The 18,333-nt window shown below is 40.8% G+C and overlaps 1 protein-coding gene across 4 annotated transcripts in view; it reads right to left on the bottom strand.

Annotated features, from left to right (window-relative positions):
- Positions 1-18,333, bottom strand: part of DCTD (dCMP deaminase) — a 60,018-nt gene that overhangs the window by 2,966 nt on the left and 38,719 nt on the right. For 2 of the 4 annotated variants that reach the window (XM_061372159.1, XM_061372148.1), the window contains exons 3-5: positions 12,838-12,949; positions 11,316-11,451; positions 1,060-1,176 (exon numbers count right to left, since the gene is read on the bottom strand). In XM_061372159.1, coding sequence (XP_061228143.1) covers positions 1,060-1,176; positions 11,316-11,451; positions 12,838-12,888 — 304 coding nt within the window. In that variant the 5' untranslated portion in view covers positions 12,889-12,949. Of the gene's footprint in view, positions 1-1,059; positions 1,177-11,315; positions 11,452-12,837; positions 12,950-16,078; positions 16,308-16,646; positions 16,782-18,333 lie in introns of those variants that run through there. The other 2 variants (XM_061372144.1, XM_061372168.1) reach the window with 2 other exon arrangements.

Raw genomic sequence — 18,333 nt, 5'->3', positions numbered from 1 at the left:
GCATGCCATCTCAAATTGTTGAAAGATCTATGCCTAAATTACTTAGGCAGGGGAGAAGTGTAAAGGCTGACCCAAGAGAGTTCACACGCGTTTCAAAGCCTATCAACATCTTACTGTGTTTACCAGACAATGTGAATATCCATATGTTGCAATTAAGTGCTGACCTAAGCTCATAAGGATGAATGACTACATTCAGAACACGCAGACAATGTGATTAGAAGACCATTTTATTTTGATTCTATAAATAAGAGAAACATAACACAAATGCAAAATATTGTTGTTTCTTCTCCTTCACCTACCTTCATTTCAAACTTTACTGACCAAAATAAAGAAGTGTTCTGTTTGCTACTTTCTTCCTAGATCCCTGTGGCCATTTCTGGTGACAGAAACTCACTGGAACAGCAATCCATTCCAGGATTGCAAGACTTTACTCAATGAGCAAAATACAGGGTACCTTAAACAGAGATTTTTTATGGAACTGAAGCCTACTGCAGATACTGCCTAATCTGAAAAAAAGGAGACACATTTAGGCCAGTATACTTGCTGCAGTGGCACAGATTTATAACAATTGTAATGAAAGACATAATTAAAGTAGGATCATAGAAGTCTTATGACATTTATGAGCAAAGATATTTTAAAATCTTCAAATATCTACCATGCATCACACTCAAATTAAAATTTCATGTATATACTCCCAACAGACCTTTTGTCATGCAGAAGTTTATTTCTTTCTGCCCTACTCTATTCAATGTGTCAGAGCACAGTAAAATTGACAGTAATTATATGCAAAGCCTGTGTTGTTCTTTGGCAGCTCCTGGTCTAAGAAGTTACAAACCTAAATTAGAAGCACGCTTAGAATCACAGAAGATGCAATTAGCACTGGAAAAATTTGGCACCATTCAGATGCAAAAAAACCCCACAAGTAGCATCTTATGAAGCTGACAGTGCAATTAATTTAGAACTAACAGCAGCAATTTAACATCAAATACATCCGTGATAAGATACCAATGTGCAGGCAGCACTGCAACCCTGACAAATCAAGCTGGCACTACTCCTTACCTGACTGGATGATGAGTTTTGCACATTCATTACATGGAAATAAGGCAACATACATGCTGCAGCCTTTCACATCAGCTGAGTTTTTGTTCATGATGGCATTCAATTCGGCATGGCACACTGATTTATTAAAACAAACAACAAAAAAAAAACCACCATCAACAAAAAATCATTCATATTACCGTTCATTAAAGCAAATCAAACTAAAATTAAAGTGTTACAATACAACTGCTTATATACTTTCAAAGGCAAATAGCTTGCACAGCTTGTCATAAAGGGCAGAGGAAGAAATAAAAGCAGAAATACCAAGATCAATGAAGGTCAATTGTTCTGACCAGGCTGCCGATTAGTAATGATATCATTAAGTGCATTAGCATTGCCATTTGCTAACACCTATTGCAGGCAACAAAGCCCTAGGCTGTGGGCCAAGTAGTTGCAACCACCCTAAGTGAAGCAATATCTCACAGCTTCACAACTCTCTAGAGTATCTAATTGCCAGTATAAAACAGCTCATTTATGTGTTTACATGCACAGATAGGAACAGTCTTATGGTTATAAGAGCGCGCTGTGCACTCTCAAAGGCAGGAGAATCACAAAGTAAAACTGAGCAGCTCTGTCCTCTGGGTCTCAGAACGGCTCAGCGCTGCTGCATGATTCTCTCACCCCAAGAATACACAAGACACACTCAACCATAAAAATGTCCCAGCTTTAATATTAAAGTGAGTCTACTGCTCATTAAAAGGTGCCAGACTTCCCAAACAGGAAAATAAAGTCCTCTATTTCTCCATGGATTTGAGATAGCAGGTAGCAACAGACTACCCTGCCTTATTCCACCGTAACACAATAGGTCTTTCTGGACAGATTGCACCTTAGGGTTTAAGTTTTTATACTTTACACATCAGTAGATTATCTAATGTGTTACCAACACAGGTGAGAACAGTGGAGCTCCTGTGTCATCCCCATGAACCTCTGAAAAAAAATTTAGGATCTTGGTGAGAACTTCCTGTTTACACCTAGAAATGATGGTAAGGTGAGGAATTTATATACCTACCTACTAAGAAACTAGCTGCTGCCCTGACTTACTTCATAAACAGGTGCTGAATTGAGGTGTGGGTTTGAGCTCATCTAGAGACCTGCATATACAGACATGAAGACTTTTTACACTGCTTATTTTGATGAATGGGTTAAAAAGCCCAAACCAAACCAAAGTAGTTTCCCTCTCCCTTGCGTACATACAATTAAACCAGGCAAAGTTTCACAGCATAAGTTCACAGTATACTCGCTACTATATACTGACCTCTGTGTGAATGACCTCACCATGCACAGAATAACTGAGTGCAGAACCTTCAACACACAGGAATCCTTGCTGAATGGAAATGTTTTTGTATGCACTAAACATCTACATGGAATTTGCTATGTAACAGCTAATGCACTACAAATTTACAGCCTAACTTACAGCACACAAGCTTTCTCATGTAGACAAATCACAAAGGACCAAACCCTTGCTAAAAAAAGATCATCACTGACTTCTATAAGCAGTCCCTGGCACCACAATAACTATGATGTCCACATACCTTCTAAAAACCAATAAAGCCTAAAATTAACATGAAAAATGGGAAATTAACAAAACAAAACAAACCCAAAAACACACATAAAAGAAGCACCAGGACATTAAGGTTTCTATCCCTGTTTCTGTTACAAAATACGCTGTATTTTAAACATGCCATTAAGTGTACAAGATACAGAATTATATGAACCTATACATTTTAAATCATAGAGAAGATACATTTAACTCCAAGTATACTCATGAGCTGTACTCGCCTTATGTAGCCTTCAAAATAAATAGGCAGAGAATTATTTTTTTCCAGGGTTACAGAGGACTGAGTGAAAAAGTGTCATTATTTCTGCAGCCAGAATTAGGTTGAGTCACCAGGACAGAAACATCACTTTTAAGTTTCTATGAGCAATATATTGTGTTCTAGGCAGCAGTCTAAAATATGGAAGGCCTCCAGAAAGAAGGATGAAGGAATGTTTTCAAGGCTCACAGAACTAAAATAAAACAACAGCCCACAACCAAACACTAATTCCTTCAGTAAATATTTCTCCTTCACTAAAACTCAGAAATCTTCAGCCATTAACCCAGGAATTTTCATTATTAGTATTGCAACAAGTTTCCTTCCTGCACCGATGAGAAAGAAAGGCTCTTTTGGCAGGCTTCTACGAGCTTTCGATAACAAATCTCTTCCCTAGCAAAACCAAATTTAGGCCAAAAATAACTTACAGAAGATAATCAGCTGGAGGGAGAACAGAAATTTTGCCTCCTGACCATTTTAACACAATCTGAAGTTAAGAGCAATTTTGAATCTCCAGTGTGGAAAGAAGACACAGAGGCAGTAATAAGGAAGAAACAGAGAGTAATCATTCAGAGACGAAAAGTAGTGGGGTCTCCAACAAACCCAGCATGCTTTTGTTTCAGAAACAAAAGGAGGCAGCTTTTCATGCACACGGTAGCCTAATAAAGTATTTCTTACTGCATTCACTGCAGCAAGTAATACAGGACATGAAGTTTGCATTGATTCCAGAAGTCATCATTTTTCTCCCAATATTTTTTTTTCAGTCTACTGGGTTATTAAATACAAACTCATTTTGGCTTAGTTATTAGAACTTGGAAGATTATTACATGTCTTTGCTTTACACTTTTCACTGGACATCTGCTACTGACCCCTGTTATGCTAGATGGTCCGTAAGAAGGTATAGGCATTGTACAAATATTTTTAGGCTTTGTCCTATCACTCTTCATCCCCTCCTTCCTCATATTCCCCCCTCTGTGGCACATAGACATTGACTGCTAAGTGATTTATAGGTAAAATAGTCTATTATACTCAGATTTTTCTTATAGACCTACTATGCTTTGTACAGAGGATTAGTGAGAGACAGAAAACAAATCCATGAGTCCAAAAATCCCTCTTGTTAAAGTTAGTTCACATTTGGGACATCAGAAGTTTTCTAACCTGTTAAAAGCTTCTACTAGTAATTACATATTGTTCTCAGGCAGTAAGAAGCTAACTTAAAATAACCTTTCACAGGTGCAAAATATTCAGAACACTGGAAACTATATATTTAAACATACTAGCAAAACTAAGAATTTTCACAATACCCTTTGGGGAGTGCAGTGTTTCAGGGGGTGGGGAAGTGGTTTTTTGCTTGCTTGGTGGGGTTTGGTTTGTTTTGGGGGAGGGTTTTTTTTTTTTATAATATTCACGTATAAACAACATAATATTAAGTCTGCAACACTGGTTTCCATTCTGGAAAAGCATCTTGAAAAGTATTCTCAAAAGACTTCATTAGCTGAAGAAATAACCATGCAACAAGAAGTTAGTGTTTGCTCTGTTATTCCCACCACCTGCTAGTATAGTCACAAGGCAGGAGGCGGGGAGGAGGAAAGGCAGCAGAGGAATGACTGCTTCATTACGAGCAGCAGTAATTGCTAGGGTTTCTGTCTTTTCTCACTGCATACTGCTTTGTGTTGCATATATGAGGTAGTACTCACCCTTAAGCCAACCTGTAAATACGAGACCCTTACTTACCCTATTAATGGAACAAGCTTTTTGTGGGCTGCAGTCAGAAGTACTCTTCCCAGCTACTAAAAGTATTCTGGCTAGTGAATTTCTAAGAACCACAGACTAGCCAAAGTATTTCTTTCTGTTTTAAAGCTTACATGCTTGATTAAGAAATTAGAGTAGGGACCACTGTAACATGTCACCTTTTAAGAAGCAATTAAAGGAAGGGCTGGGGGGAAGTGACTTTAATGATGTCATTAATTACTAAGCCAGACTAGATTTTTTGAGAAATTACCCACTAAAGACAGTGTTATATTTGAACATGATACATTTCAATGCATACAGACTATCATGCAGCAAGTTTTGACTTATTAACATAAGTTTTTATACTGCCATGTTAACCAATTTGACAATAGTACATGCTCCAGATACTAATACATGGTAACAGCACAGGGCTCTTCAACATAAACCCTGCACAGAAGTGGACACAGGAGTTCTACAACTTGGGCCACTTCTTCTTGGCAAGATCTTCACCTTTTTGTGTTCATCAGTTGTCCATCTCACCTTTATCCAAGCTCCACCTACCAGTTATCCTTTACTCACTGGACCTCTGCTGCTGGACTTAGCAAAGATCATGGAAGGAACCAAAATATTACTTAAAGGAACAAGGTTTGCAGTGACAACCACTGGGGAAAGTGGTTGATGAATCTGGAATTTATAGAATAACACTGATATTTTTCAAACTTTGTGAAAGTATAGGGATAGTTGCTGGTCCCTGCATTAGGGGAAGGCAGGACACTGATGTTGGGCTGACACTGCCCTCAGCCATTCCTGCATCTCTTTCTCACCCTCTGTACTGGAGAAAGAGCAGTTGCTGTGGTTAAGGCAGGGAGGCAAGAATAATACCTCCAGATTTTACTGGAGCCTGGCTTTCATGTCTTTCATGTCTTTCTTCCAAAAAGGAGAACTAGGAAGTGAAGATGGAACCACTCAGCCCATTTAAGATCATCACAAAAATCTGCTGGGGGCAAACCAGAGAAGCCGCTCTCAAAAGCTGAGAAGCATTGGTTAATTCAGCCCATTTCCCAGTTCCTCCCATCCTGCTCCAAGTTTGTTTAACTCTCAGCAGAGCACGGAGGCATTTGTGTTTCTTTATGTTTCCAAATCTCCAAACTTTGTAGAGATGTATGAGACCAGAAATGGCCAGAAATCCATGCAGGTCAACAGAGTGAGTGGCTGTACATGTAGACTTGTCTCCTATAGATCCCTTTTCCAGCTGAAGCCTCAACTTTGCCCTGCCAACTGGAAAGAGAGCATCACACTTCTTCATAGTACCTTATCAAGTTTTGTGCTGTCAAAATAACAGTGTCTACAAAAGTAACATTTGCCTGTGTATCTTAGAGTGTTCATCTCTCTAAAAAAATTGACGAAAAGCTCACAATCCTAACACAGGAAATGATAACAGTTTGTTTCATTTACACAGCAGGTACTGTTCAATTACAGTACACTTTTTACCATAGCACATATTTTATCATATCTGAACCTGTATAAATATTTGTAAGCATATTTACTCAGTATTTTCTCTATTGCTCAGAGGTTTCTAAATTTGTCAGTCATTTTAATTTAAAACTCTCTTAATTAGAGACTGGCTGTCAAATGGATGTTCTTAGGTTACAGTGGAGGGCATAACAGGAGCACAGCAACTAGCATTAGTGGGAAGCTCACATTAATAGGAGAAAAATGTAGTATTTTAAATGATCAGTGAGAGGAAACTGAGCATCATCAAATCCTTGATTCATCTAAAAGAAACAGAGGGCACTTGCTTTTGACTCAGAAAGACAGAATTTTGTCTAATTATTAAGAAGCTTCTGCATGCAATATTGAACAGAATCAGCAGCTTTTCCAGAAGAGCTGCTTAATAACATCTTAGTAAAGTAGGTATTCAGACCTGGCCTTCCATTTCTCCCATGTGCACAGAAACATCCCTGCTCCTGTCACCAACTGGCAGCCTTGAAAGATCCAGTTCAAACATAACAACGAAAGCCCGATTTTGTGCTGTGAAAAATGGCATTCTGCAAAACAGCCAATGCTTTCTGACATCACAAGGTTATGCCACTAAACTGTTCAGTTATACGTAGTTGAACACTATGTTCAACTACTACTACATGGAAAAAAGTTCTAATCTGCTTCAAGACTCTCTAAAGGAATGCATAGTATCAATACAGGTGATTCCTGTAATAGCCAAATGCTTGCAAGCATTTGTATCCTTTGAGGTAAAGTGAGCACTACCTAGCACATTTTGGTGCTTTCTTTCAGTAGCAGCTCAGGTTACATTTAGATATGAGTAAGCACAGTTTGTTTTTTTTTAATCAAGCATGACCCTTCCCTAACACTGAGCTGAACAGAACACACACTTGAGGGTGCAGGTTAGATATGTACAGTATATTGCAGCAGATACAGATAACTGAGACTGGTGAATTTCAAGCCAACAAGTTTCAGGATACAGTAAAAGTAAAGAGTGACAGAACTTGTTTAGCCATATGACAAAAGTTAGAAAAGTTATTGCTATCAAGAAGTGCACAGGGGAAAGGAGGAAGGACAAAGGGTTAATAGCAGTGAATAAGAAAAGCTAAAAGAACAATGGCACACACAGGAATGTTAAGAACTAACCACCAATAAATTTAGGGTGGAAATGGGAAGTTTTCTAGCTATGAAACAGTGAAGCTGATCAGAGCTGTAGGGTCAATGCATCCATCTGTTCTGCTGGAGCTCAATAAATTTCTTACAGGATCATCTAACACACTTCTGCAAAGACAGCCTCTGGGTCCAATCTCCTGCTATGTCTATGCTGCTAAACACAGACAGGGCCAGGGACTGACCCTTGACCCTGAGGCCAACTGGTGTAGACTGGCTTGTGTTCATCTTACTCAGGCTCCATCAGCATTACATAGCAATTGGCCCCAGGTTTCCTCAAGGCTCCACATCTCAGGAGTCCCACTGCACCACATGCTTATTTTGTGTGTCTCAGTTCAAAGTGCATAAAGAAGTGAGATGACTTTTTTGCAGCCCACCAGAGTGGTATTTTCACAGCATGAAACAAGAGTATGCTTGGCATATCCCCCAGTATGGCCTGAGGGAGGGAGAAGGGTTAAGCATACCATCTCAACAGGCTTTGCATTACAGGCCTATACAGGACGACAGTTTTCTTGCAGCCTTTTTTCCACCATGCCCTCTGGACCAGCCTTTGAGTGAGCTGTTCATGGAACAATACTCAGCCTTTGTTCTGAAGAAAGCTAGTCAGAATGGTCTGAAAGAGATGGGAAGTGACTAATGTTTATGTCTAACCTACAAAAGCACTTAAAACCAGGAGGTCAGCATTAAGATCCACCCCAGCCCTTTTCTGTAGCACTGCAGATGCATAAAGTAGCTCTTGAAGACATCTTCCAAGTTATGTCGTGGTACATGCAGAGTTACCATCACCTTCACCTACTAAGCTACACTGCAGCTCCAGTGATGAAGGTGCAGCATTCGCACAAGCTAATGAAGCACACAGGTAGATTGTGCCATCTCTGATCAAGCTAGTCAGGAAAAAGCAAGGATAAAAAGTTCAATTCACACAAATGTTGTGATGATTAGCAAAAGCAGAAAGGAAAACATGACAGTTTAATGAGATTTCAGCAGCAATTCTATGTGTCTCCTGCATCTACCAGATTTTTTTTAAGCAGAAGATTTTTTTTTTACATATACTTGTCTGGTCTGTCAACTGTGCTATCAAGATTAGTAAGAAACTGCTAGAGTTTAAATGATCTGTGAATTACAAAATAGGTTGTTTATTCATCACAGCAGACACTTTATGTTACAAAATTGTGATTTTTTTAATGAGGTGAAGGCTTAAGACTCTTGAGGGGGAAGAGCAAGTTAGACCAACTCCTAGAAACAAACTCATCTTCCAACGTGTTAGATTGGTTAGTGCGTTTCTTTAACATCACACATTATAGAATAGTTAGGGTTGGAAAGGACCTTAAGATCATCAAGTTCCAACCCCTCTGACATGGGTAGGGGCACCTCACACTAAACCATCTCACCCAAGGCTTCGTCCAACCTGGCCTTGCACACTGCCAGGGATGGAGCATTCACAACCTCCCTGGGCAACCTATTCCAGTGCCTCAACACATGAGTGGGAAAGAATTTCGTCCTTATATCCAACCTAAACTTCCCCTGTTTAAAGTTTTAACCCATTACCCCTTGTCCTACCACTACAGTCCCTAATGAGGAGTCCCTCTCCAGCATCCCTATAGGCCCCCTTCAGATACTGGAAGGCTGCTGTAAGGTCTCCACACAGCCTTCTCTTCTCCAGGCTGAACAGCCCCAACTTTCTCAGCCTATCTTCATATGGGAGGTGCTTCAGTCCCCTGATCATCTTCGTGGCCCTCCTCTGGACTTGTTCCAACAGATCCATGTCCTTTTTATGCTGAGGACACCAGAACTGCATACAATACTCCAAGTGAGGTCTCACGAGAGCAGAGGGGCAGGATCACCTCCTTCAACCTGCTGGTCACACTCTTTTTGATGCAGCCCAGGATACGGTTGGCTTTCTGGGCTGCGAGCGCACACTGCTGGCTCGTGTTCATTTTCTCATCGACCAGCACCCCCAAGTCCTTCTCTGCAGGGCTGCTCTGAATCTCTTCTCTGCCCAGCCTGTAGCTGTGTCTGGGATTGCTCTGACCCAGGTGTAGGTCCTTGCACTTGGCATGGTTATACTATTGAAGATTTTTATTTTACTCCACATATTTTTGTATCATAATTAACAAGAACATCACCATCATTGTCTCAGGTCATCTTATACAAAGATTCTTCACAAATTCATACAGCATTTTCAGTTTAAATTGGTCAGCTTAGATTTGACTGCCTGGAACTTGCTCAGCTCCCGGAGACCCACACTTAGTTCAAAACTGAGACCTTACAGCAGCATAAAGATTAAACCAAAATCAATATTCTCTTTTCTGCACTTTATGTTTAATCAATGAGCTAACATTTTTTTCCTCACCCTGTAAGTAAAGAGCAGTCACACCAGTTGTACCATTATGGTTCTGTCATTTCATGTAAAACCAGTGCTTCTGTGCTTTAGAGCATTTTTAAAATTTTGCAGGAGCTGGCCCTAGTGTCAGGAATACATCTCTTATGAAAAAGAATATGAAACTGTCTCAAGCTTAAGAGTCAACATTAGAGGTTTTATAACAAATTGGTAAAGTGAACAAGGACAAAGTACCAGGGTTTTAAGAACTCAAGTATGAAACTGATGAATTAGGTGCTGAGCTACTACATATCATATTTCACTTCAATACTATGGGAAACCAGAAAATGTAATGCCAGTTTTTAGAGTAGATCTGGGTGAACACAGGAAACATCAAAACTCATGCAAGTCTAACCTCTGCATCAGGCTAAATTTTATAAGTTACAAGTGAAAAACAGAATTAATAGGCAGAGATAAATACTGTACACTGGAAAAGAGTCAGTATCTCTTTGCAAAAGCTGCACTCTGGCTCTCATTTCCCCACACACGTGCAGGGAGAAGGGAAGATTTCTCAGGGCTTTTGTTCAGTTTTGTGATTATTCCCCCAGCCACTCCTGAGCCCAGGACAGGCTGAGATGCAGCACAGCATGAAGAGGCTCCTAATACCCATTTTTCCTGTGCCCATGGCTTCTGCGGCATTAATCTCCCTCCACAGAGGTGCAGCAGCAGCTGGTGTGGCAGCAGAAAGATGAAGAGCAGGGATTTAGGAGAACATACACTTCAGTCCTAACAAAGTTCCTCCCCAACATCAGATATTGCAGGCCACAAGTCACCTCTCAACTCAATTTCCACAACCAGCAGAGAGCACTTACGGCATAAAGCCTGACGCAGCCCAGCAACTCATCTCTTTGGTTCCTGCAAACCATGCCTGGCCCAGAGCAGTAACTGTGAAGTCCTGTTGGTAAGTGCACCAAGATTCTCAGGATCTTTTTGGAAGGCTGAACTATACCTGCTGCAAAGAAAAAGACAGGATCCAAAGCAGCAGCCAGCCACAATTACCATGAAACCATCCTTGCTCTTTATTTTTGTCCATTTAGTGTATGTGAATGAAACCAGAGGCCGAAATTAGCAATGGAAGTCACATCACCCACATCAGAGTAAATCACTGCACACCAGACAAGGCAAAAAATGGCATGGTATGGTAGAATGAAATCACATACTTCAAGACAAACAAAATTCAGCTCCTCCATAGTATGAATTGCCTATGTCATCAATACCTGAACACTGGAATTTCCCACAACTGCAGTTTACAATTTTAATACCTGTATTTTAGACCCAATTATTTGTTTTGCATATACATAAGCTCTGTAATTAATGTGGAGATGAACACACAGAAGCAGCAATCACCTGCACACCCTGCAACTGGGTGCTAATGTGCTGCTTTATAGTTGCAAGTTTTCACTACACATCCAAAACAGCTATTCATTTATGAACATACTTCACCAGGAAGTCAGTCCTTCAGACAGATCATTTCATTCATTTGCAGAGCTGTGACTTTTATCCTGAGGTACCGCATATGTGCACATTCTAAAAAATCATGTGAGTGGAAGACAAACTGATCTGTATTTTAACAGCTGAACTTACAGACATCACAAGCCTAACCTGTCAACCACAAGAAGACTTACCATAAGGATATTTTGTGTCTAGCCTGTGCGTTGCTGTTCTTGTCCAGGGTAGTATATCATCGCTGCAGCCATTAGGCATCCCATTATATCCAATTCCAACAATCTTGTTTTCTGAATTTACAATGCAGGCACCAACCTAAATAAAATCAGATTTATACAGTACCGACAGCATGCAAAACAATGTATCAACAAGAAAGATGAGACCTGAAAAGTCAGTCCTACAATTTCCATATAAGAAATACAAGCTTCATTTTATATTAAGTCACACCATGTAGTGAGCAAGGCTACAATTGTACCTAACTGGTGGAGCTTCAAAATAAATTGGGGCAGATGCAACCCTGCTGCTGCTCTGGTCATGCAGCCCCCATCCCAGCCTGCCAGAACTGCTCCTTATGGAAATGTGAAGTAAACCTAGTTCAGGGAGCAGAACTAGCACTTATGTAACCCTACCAAATACAAGTTTTCTGTCAGTTCAGCTCCCCAAAATAGCTTTTCCAGGAGCAGTATGAGGAGCAGCAGCAGCTAAACAAAACATATCAAAGATGGAACAAAAATGAAGCACTGTTGACCTAGGCAGAGATAGGCTCACAAACCTTTCTGGCTTATTTACACCAGTGAGCACCAAAATACCAGACCTTTTAACTCCCACCCTTTAATACTTCAAGTCTGCACAGAGACCTTTCTTATACCATGAAGAAGTATCCTGTTTTACATTTTCTACCCATATTGCAGATTTATTAAAATGGCAATACTACTGATCTTAACTCACACAATGTGTTTATTGACCAGCTCTTGGGTAACAAGAATTTAGCCCTAAGTGAGTAACTTCCAGAGAACTAAGGGCAATAACATACAGAAGCCAGAGAGTAATTGAACGGACTGTTAACATGCATTTTACTCCATGGCTTTTCTGGGATTTGCTTCCTAAATTTCTTCACACAAAGGAAGACTAACAGGATGACTGGGTCCTGCTGAACAGCATGTTTCAGCAGAGGTAGCAATCACCTTAAACCAATATTCAACAGCATATAGCACATGAAAGAAGCAAAGAATTGGAAGAGAGAGTGAAGCAGAGGAGGCAGGGCAATCTGAGGGAGGAACCAAACTAGGCAGAAACTCCAGACAACAGAATAACAAACAAACCAGGGTTTTTATAGTCTTACAGGTGAAGGAAAGGAACTCTTAAAATGCTGTGTCTTGAAAAATTACAATCTAAAACTTTCAGTAGTTTATCCTCCACTAACAGTAATTATATTTACTGGAAAATGGAGAAAAAAATGCATGCTATTTTAACCTTCAGATGAAAAGATTTACAAAACTCCAAGCTGCAAATGTACAACAGAATTATACACGAGGTCATGCTCAATAAGAGAACTTCTGTAACAAAAGGAGCTGACCATGTTAAAAAACTAATAGCTATACACTGAAATAACTTCTGATAAGAAATTCCTGACAGTGCTACATGTGCATCTGATGTACAATATAGATTAGGTTATATTATTCTCATACATTGCCTTCTTACCTGAGAACTTGGATCCTTGCTTCTTTGTGCTGACAAAAAAGCTACTGCCATAAAATATTCAGGCCACTCCAAATAATCTTCTCGCTTTTTGCAGGATGCTTCATTGCTGAAACTACATGGAAAAGAACCCAGCCATCAGCAAAGAAAACATAGCTGGAGCTATTACAAATTGTATTCTTTTAATGTGTACAAGTTTAAAGTAACCAGGATCACAATCTGGCTAAGATGACCGCACAGTCACTGATATTTTAACAGTAAAACCACCAGCATTATGTGCTTTCCAGGGACTTATGTATGCGTTATTTCCTTTCAGAGGAAAGCCATCCAAGCAAGGTTGCAAATTTCGGTTTTAGGTATGAGGCTGAGATATTCAGAGCACTGAGCTATTCAAAGACAGAGCAATTTATCCTTGACAGATAACACCTTCTGTATTTCTAAGATTCAGGAGTATCATGTACTAGCATTCTTTTCACCCAAACAACATAATCTTTTTTACGATGCCTGCGCTAACTGCAAGCCTCTAATCTAAGATATTTTGTACTTCTGCCTACGACAAGTGCTTGCTGGATTTCTACTTGGTACCTTTATGTGCAGTCATTTGTTTCTGCTTGTACAGTTATTGCCATGAGTTTGCCTCTCATTACAACACTTACTAGCAAAAATCTGAGGCCATTCTGACAGTCCGCTGTTACATCCCTCTTGAGATTATGGAAGCCTTGGGGCACAGTACTTTTCTTCTTAGGCTCCACTTACCAAGGACTACAGCTCAAGACTGAGATACACTCCTAGCAATGTACACTGATGCAGAAAAATTCATCATAGGTAACCACAAGCAGCAAGACATCTTACAGCAACACTAGTTCCAGCAGTTTCAGAAGAAAAACATCAGAAGTATTTTGTTAATTATTATTTTTATAACCAAACCCATATGTTAGAACCTTGCAGTTAGCTTATCATAAAGAGGGTATACTACTTGAGTGAAGGCAATGCCAGCACATGATAAAATTGTACTTTAGAAACCTACAGGGTTCTATTTACTAGTTTTGAATAGTTCATATATGGCACATTGCAAGTTAGCCATTTTGGCTTGTTCTTGGAAATGAATAAGGATCATATTTAAGGCAATCTTCTTAACCTAAGGAGTGAGAAGCATACACTCTTGGTGTAACCAGCACACCTAGTTCACATTTTGACATTGTAAATAGTGCCCACACTGTGAGTTGTCTAAGGAAACACACAGATCAGGTATCTGAATTAGAGTGCCCAAAGTGTATTGAATCATCGTAACTTAAGGGTTGGGCCTATAGGCTATTTAAGAAAAAAGTACTCAGAGAAGGTCACAGCAGAAAGAAGAAAACAGACGTCCTCACGCTTCTCCATGCCAAATTGAACTTTGACAAGTTAACTGGAACACCTAGAAAGTGCTTCAGCTAATTTAAGTGATTATTTAAAATACGTATTTCACAAAAGCAGACTTACAAAATCCAAAACACCATCAGACTTTATCATACATTCCCACCTACGTGACATTCACTCACAGCAATGTCTTTGGAGAGGCACATAACACACAATGCAGAACTACATTAAATAAACATTCTGGGCAAAGGGTTCCAGAAAGACACTGAATTCAGAGATCATGAGATCTCCTTTTATTAAATTATTCCCTAGCAACCCTATTTATTGAAAACACAACAAAAGCTACTATTTACTTTTCTCATAAATACAGAACCGTGTGTAAGCAGAGGTTCCCTCTGAGTACCAACTTCACATGGAGGGGAGAATATCTGAAAAACAAGCAGGCTTACATCAAAGAGAACATAAAAAAAACCCACTTACTCCATTACTTCTACTTAACATCACCATGTTTGGCGAAGTAATTCTCTCAACTCAGTGCACAGGAATGCAAGAGTGTGAAATGGGTATAAACCACTTAATTTCTGACCAGGCAGAAGCCAAGACCTTGGCTAGCAGTCAAGCACACACAAGAAAATTAAGTTTATGGATCTGGGACAGCTGATCATCCTCCTTACGCTCATCTTTTAAGTTCTAGAATTGCATGAATGAAAGATACTCTAGAAATTACAGCTAGCTGTAAAATAAGCAATTAAGACTTATCCTTGTGATAACTTGTAAGAACTTATTGTAAGAATAAAAACAGTAACCGAAAGCCATGAAGATAACACTGCTCAAGAAAAAAGGGAAAAAAAAATCCTTAAATTTGAGAGCAGCTAATAGTTTGTAGAAAAGTCTGTGTAAACAGTATCTCAATGGAAAATAGAGAAAAAGATTCTGCAAGTACAGGACAGTGCCTCCCTTTTCATTCCTTTTTCACCCAGCTGGGGTTCAAATAAGGTGTAACAACATCTGAAAAAGGATTTTCAGTCAGCAACTCAAAAAAAACCAAACAAACAAACAAACAAACAAAAAAAAAACAGCAACAAAAAAAAAAAAAAAAAAAAAAAAAAAAAAAACTCCACCCTATCTCAATCAAAATTTTAGTTGCTAAAGCAGAGTACATCACCTCAGATCATTTCAAGCCACAGTTACGATGGTCAGCTACACAATATAGTACAACTGGAGAGCTGGTGACTATAAGACTTTTTTCCCCTTTTCCCATCTCTCCCCCTCTGCTTTATCTCTAATGTCATGTCATTAGAATTATGTTCCAGCTGTACTTTAGTAGGGTGTTTTTCCTCACTGTACTACTCAAGAGCAGCTATCAATATTTTTTGCTTAAGTCACAGAATTTAAGGTAAAGAGGCAAAGTGTGCATTAAAAATAAAAACATGCTGAACATGTTCAGCAATGCTCGTTCCCCAAAGCCAAATAGGATAGTGTTCTTGATGATTTTCAATACTAGCTACTTCTTTAAGTCTCACAATTTTATGACTGCTATTATGTCAAATGTGGAGTTTCTTTTACTTGAGCCTTGCCATCTTTCCCCTTACATAGGCACTGAGATAGTCATTACCTGTTCCTTACTGGGAGGTAAGTTTTTGAGAGATGGAGAGAAAAATCAACCTTTCTCACAGGAAAACAACACTCTGTGCACTGAAAATTAACTATCCTCAATTTTTTCCTGCAAGATAACCCACCAAAACTGTACACTCTGTAGAAATACTGAACCCCAGTTGAGGAGTACAGGAATGTATTTCACTCTCACAGCATCACTTCTTTAATTAATTAAATGTTGTTCATGCCAGCCTCCCTTTCAGGAAATAATGAATTCAAGATAACCTACCTGCTCTTTATCCTATCCCAGTAACTGCCATATCCAAATAAAAGAGGCCATACCCTCACGACAGAGCCTTCGGAGGCCCTAAGAAACGCTTCCCTGAGGAATGCGGAGAATCCCTCCTTCCTCACAGCCCGCGCCGGGGGCCCCCCTCGGCACCGCGGAGGCTGACTTCCGAGGCAGCCTCCCCACGGCGCGGGTAAGCGCCCAGCTGCCTCCACCCTGCCCCGGGGGACAACAGGCGCAAGGCGACCGCGGCGCTCTTCCCCCTCACAGAGCCAGAGTCAAAGCCGGAGCCGACCGCGTGGCGCAGGCCGCACCGCGGGCCCGCCGCCACCGGAGTTAAACCCTTCGGCGGGACCGGCCTGCCTGAAGAGTGATAAAACTTGGTCAGTCGGGGTGCGGGGGGAGCACGGTGCTAGCGGAAGTGGGAACCGCCGGCTGACGAGCGAGCAGAGCTTGGAACCGACATCACTCAGGGGCCACCCCTCACCCGCGGCCCCTCCGCGCCAGCGGCCCCTCTGCAGCAGGAGGCGAGCCCCCGCGCAGGCCAGGCCGGGCCCGGGCAGCGTACCCGTTAACGTGGCAACTGGGCTGAGAACCGCTCATCGCGCTGCGGACCCCGTCTCTTTCGTAGCTTGGCGCCAAAGCGGCAGCGGGCGGGGAAAGGGGCGGGCGGCAGGGAGGAGCGCGGCGGGGTTGGGGTCCCCGCCGCTATGTCCGCCCTGGGGCTGAGGGTGGGCTCTGGTTTCAGAGTGCCCTTAGAGGCGAAGAACTGATGTCCCTGCCCCGGAGAGGCCACTTCCCCATCTGGCCTTCTGTGAGCCTCCGCGGTGCTCTGAATGAGTTACTTTACAATGTGTCCCTGGAGTTGTCATCTTTCTGACAGATGCTGCTTCGAGCGTTATGCTTTGACACAAGTATGCAGGTTGTTTTCGCCCAGCTCACACTCTTGAGGTAAATGCATATTTATTAAAGTTTGGCACTAACATATTAAAATGTCCAAAAGTCGGGTTTTGTTTTCTGGATATGAAATTCATATGGAAAGTGAGTTATGGTTTATTAATTTCTCCAGCTGCTGCCAGGTTTTAGAAGTCTCCTAGGATGCTCAAGTAGCTGAACATACATATCTAGCCCATTACAGTGCAAAATAAGTTGTATAATAATAAATATTAAATGCTCATATGGTGTGTTTGTCTTCCTTCTGGAAGGAGCTGCCTGCCCTGGCTGGCTGGATGCCACGGGTGCTGCCTTTATGGAAGCACTCATATGGGAGCAAGTTACAGCTGTTTGCTCCACAGGACTGCCTGACACCGGGTGAAGACTGCCCAAACCAGTCACATGTATCTGATCCGGTTCCCACTGGAGGTAGTGACAGGTGCAACAAACTCGGTGAGAGCAATGATGGACAAAGGAAAACACTTTCCTGTGAGAACATCCCCATGCGGGATCTGTGCATGAAAACAGTGCAGCTTGCACTGCATGTGTGCTGCACCATTGATCTGAACATGGTCAACAGACAAGACAATGGTTTCCAGCAGCCTGGTCAAAAATCTTCATGTAGGAGAGTGCTTCAGGTTGGGGAACAAGGACATTTTTGGGAAACAGAGCACACAATAGTCCTATTCCAGAAACTGGCTCTATAGTTCCCTCTTACTGACCATATGCTTAGCAAACTCCACAAGTGAGTACACCAGCTCAGTTAGTACACCAGCATGTGTGTAAGAATATGGCTAAGTCAAGGAACCTGCCATGCTCATAGTTACTCTTGAAGCTAGGCCAAAAAAAGAGCCTGCAGTGATCAAAACATAAGAACACAATGCTAATATGTTTTCATATTTAGCTAGCTTTTTTTTTTTTTAACAACTGACAAATCATCAAATATGAAAATGTTAATTTCACAGATATTCCTATTTGGTTGAACTAGAAAACTTGGCAAAAGCACCCTGGTATTTCAGCTGGTAAGTTTTCCAGCCCTCAGAGTGGGAAAACATACAGCTATTTCAGTTTGCAAGACTTTTATTATTGCAATTTCATATGGACAACAAATGTTCATGTATGGTTTGCTAATGAATGAAAAGGAATGATTTAAATGCAAGAGAAATTAATTTAATGAAAGTAGCATCACTCAGAAAAGCATAAGCCTGAAGGTGAAATGAAAGGCCTGATTATGGCTGATCACGAAGAGAGTTAAAGAGCACTCATTTAATTAATCTGGAGGAAAAAAAAAATAGCATAATTCAGTTCTAAAAGTTTTCTAG

Source organism: Neopsephotus bourkii, unplaced genomic scaffold (genome assembly GCF_033783945.1).
Source record: "Neopsephotus bourkii isolate Nb327-2 ecotype Australia unplaced genomic scaffold, CSIRO-AGI_Nbou_v1 NB_168, whole genome shotgun sequence".
Taxonomy (NCBI): domain Eukaryota; kingdom Metazoa; phylum Chordata; class Aves; order Psittaciformes; family Psittacidae; genus Neopsephotus; species Neopsephotus bourkii.
Note: the sequence above shows the minus strand (reverse complement) of the source record. Positions and strands in the feature narration are given on the sequence as shown.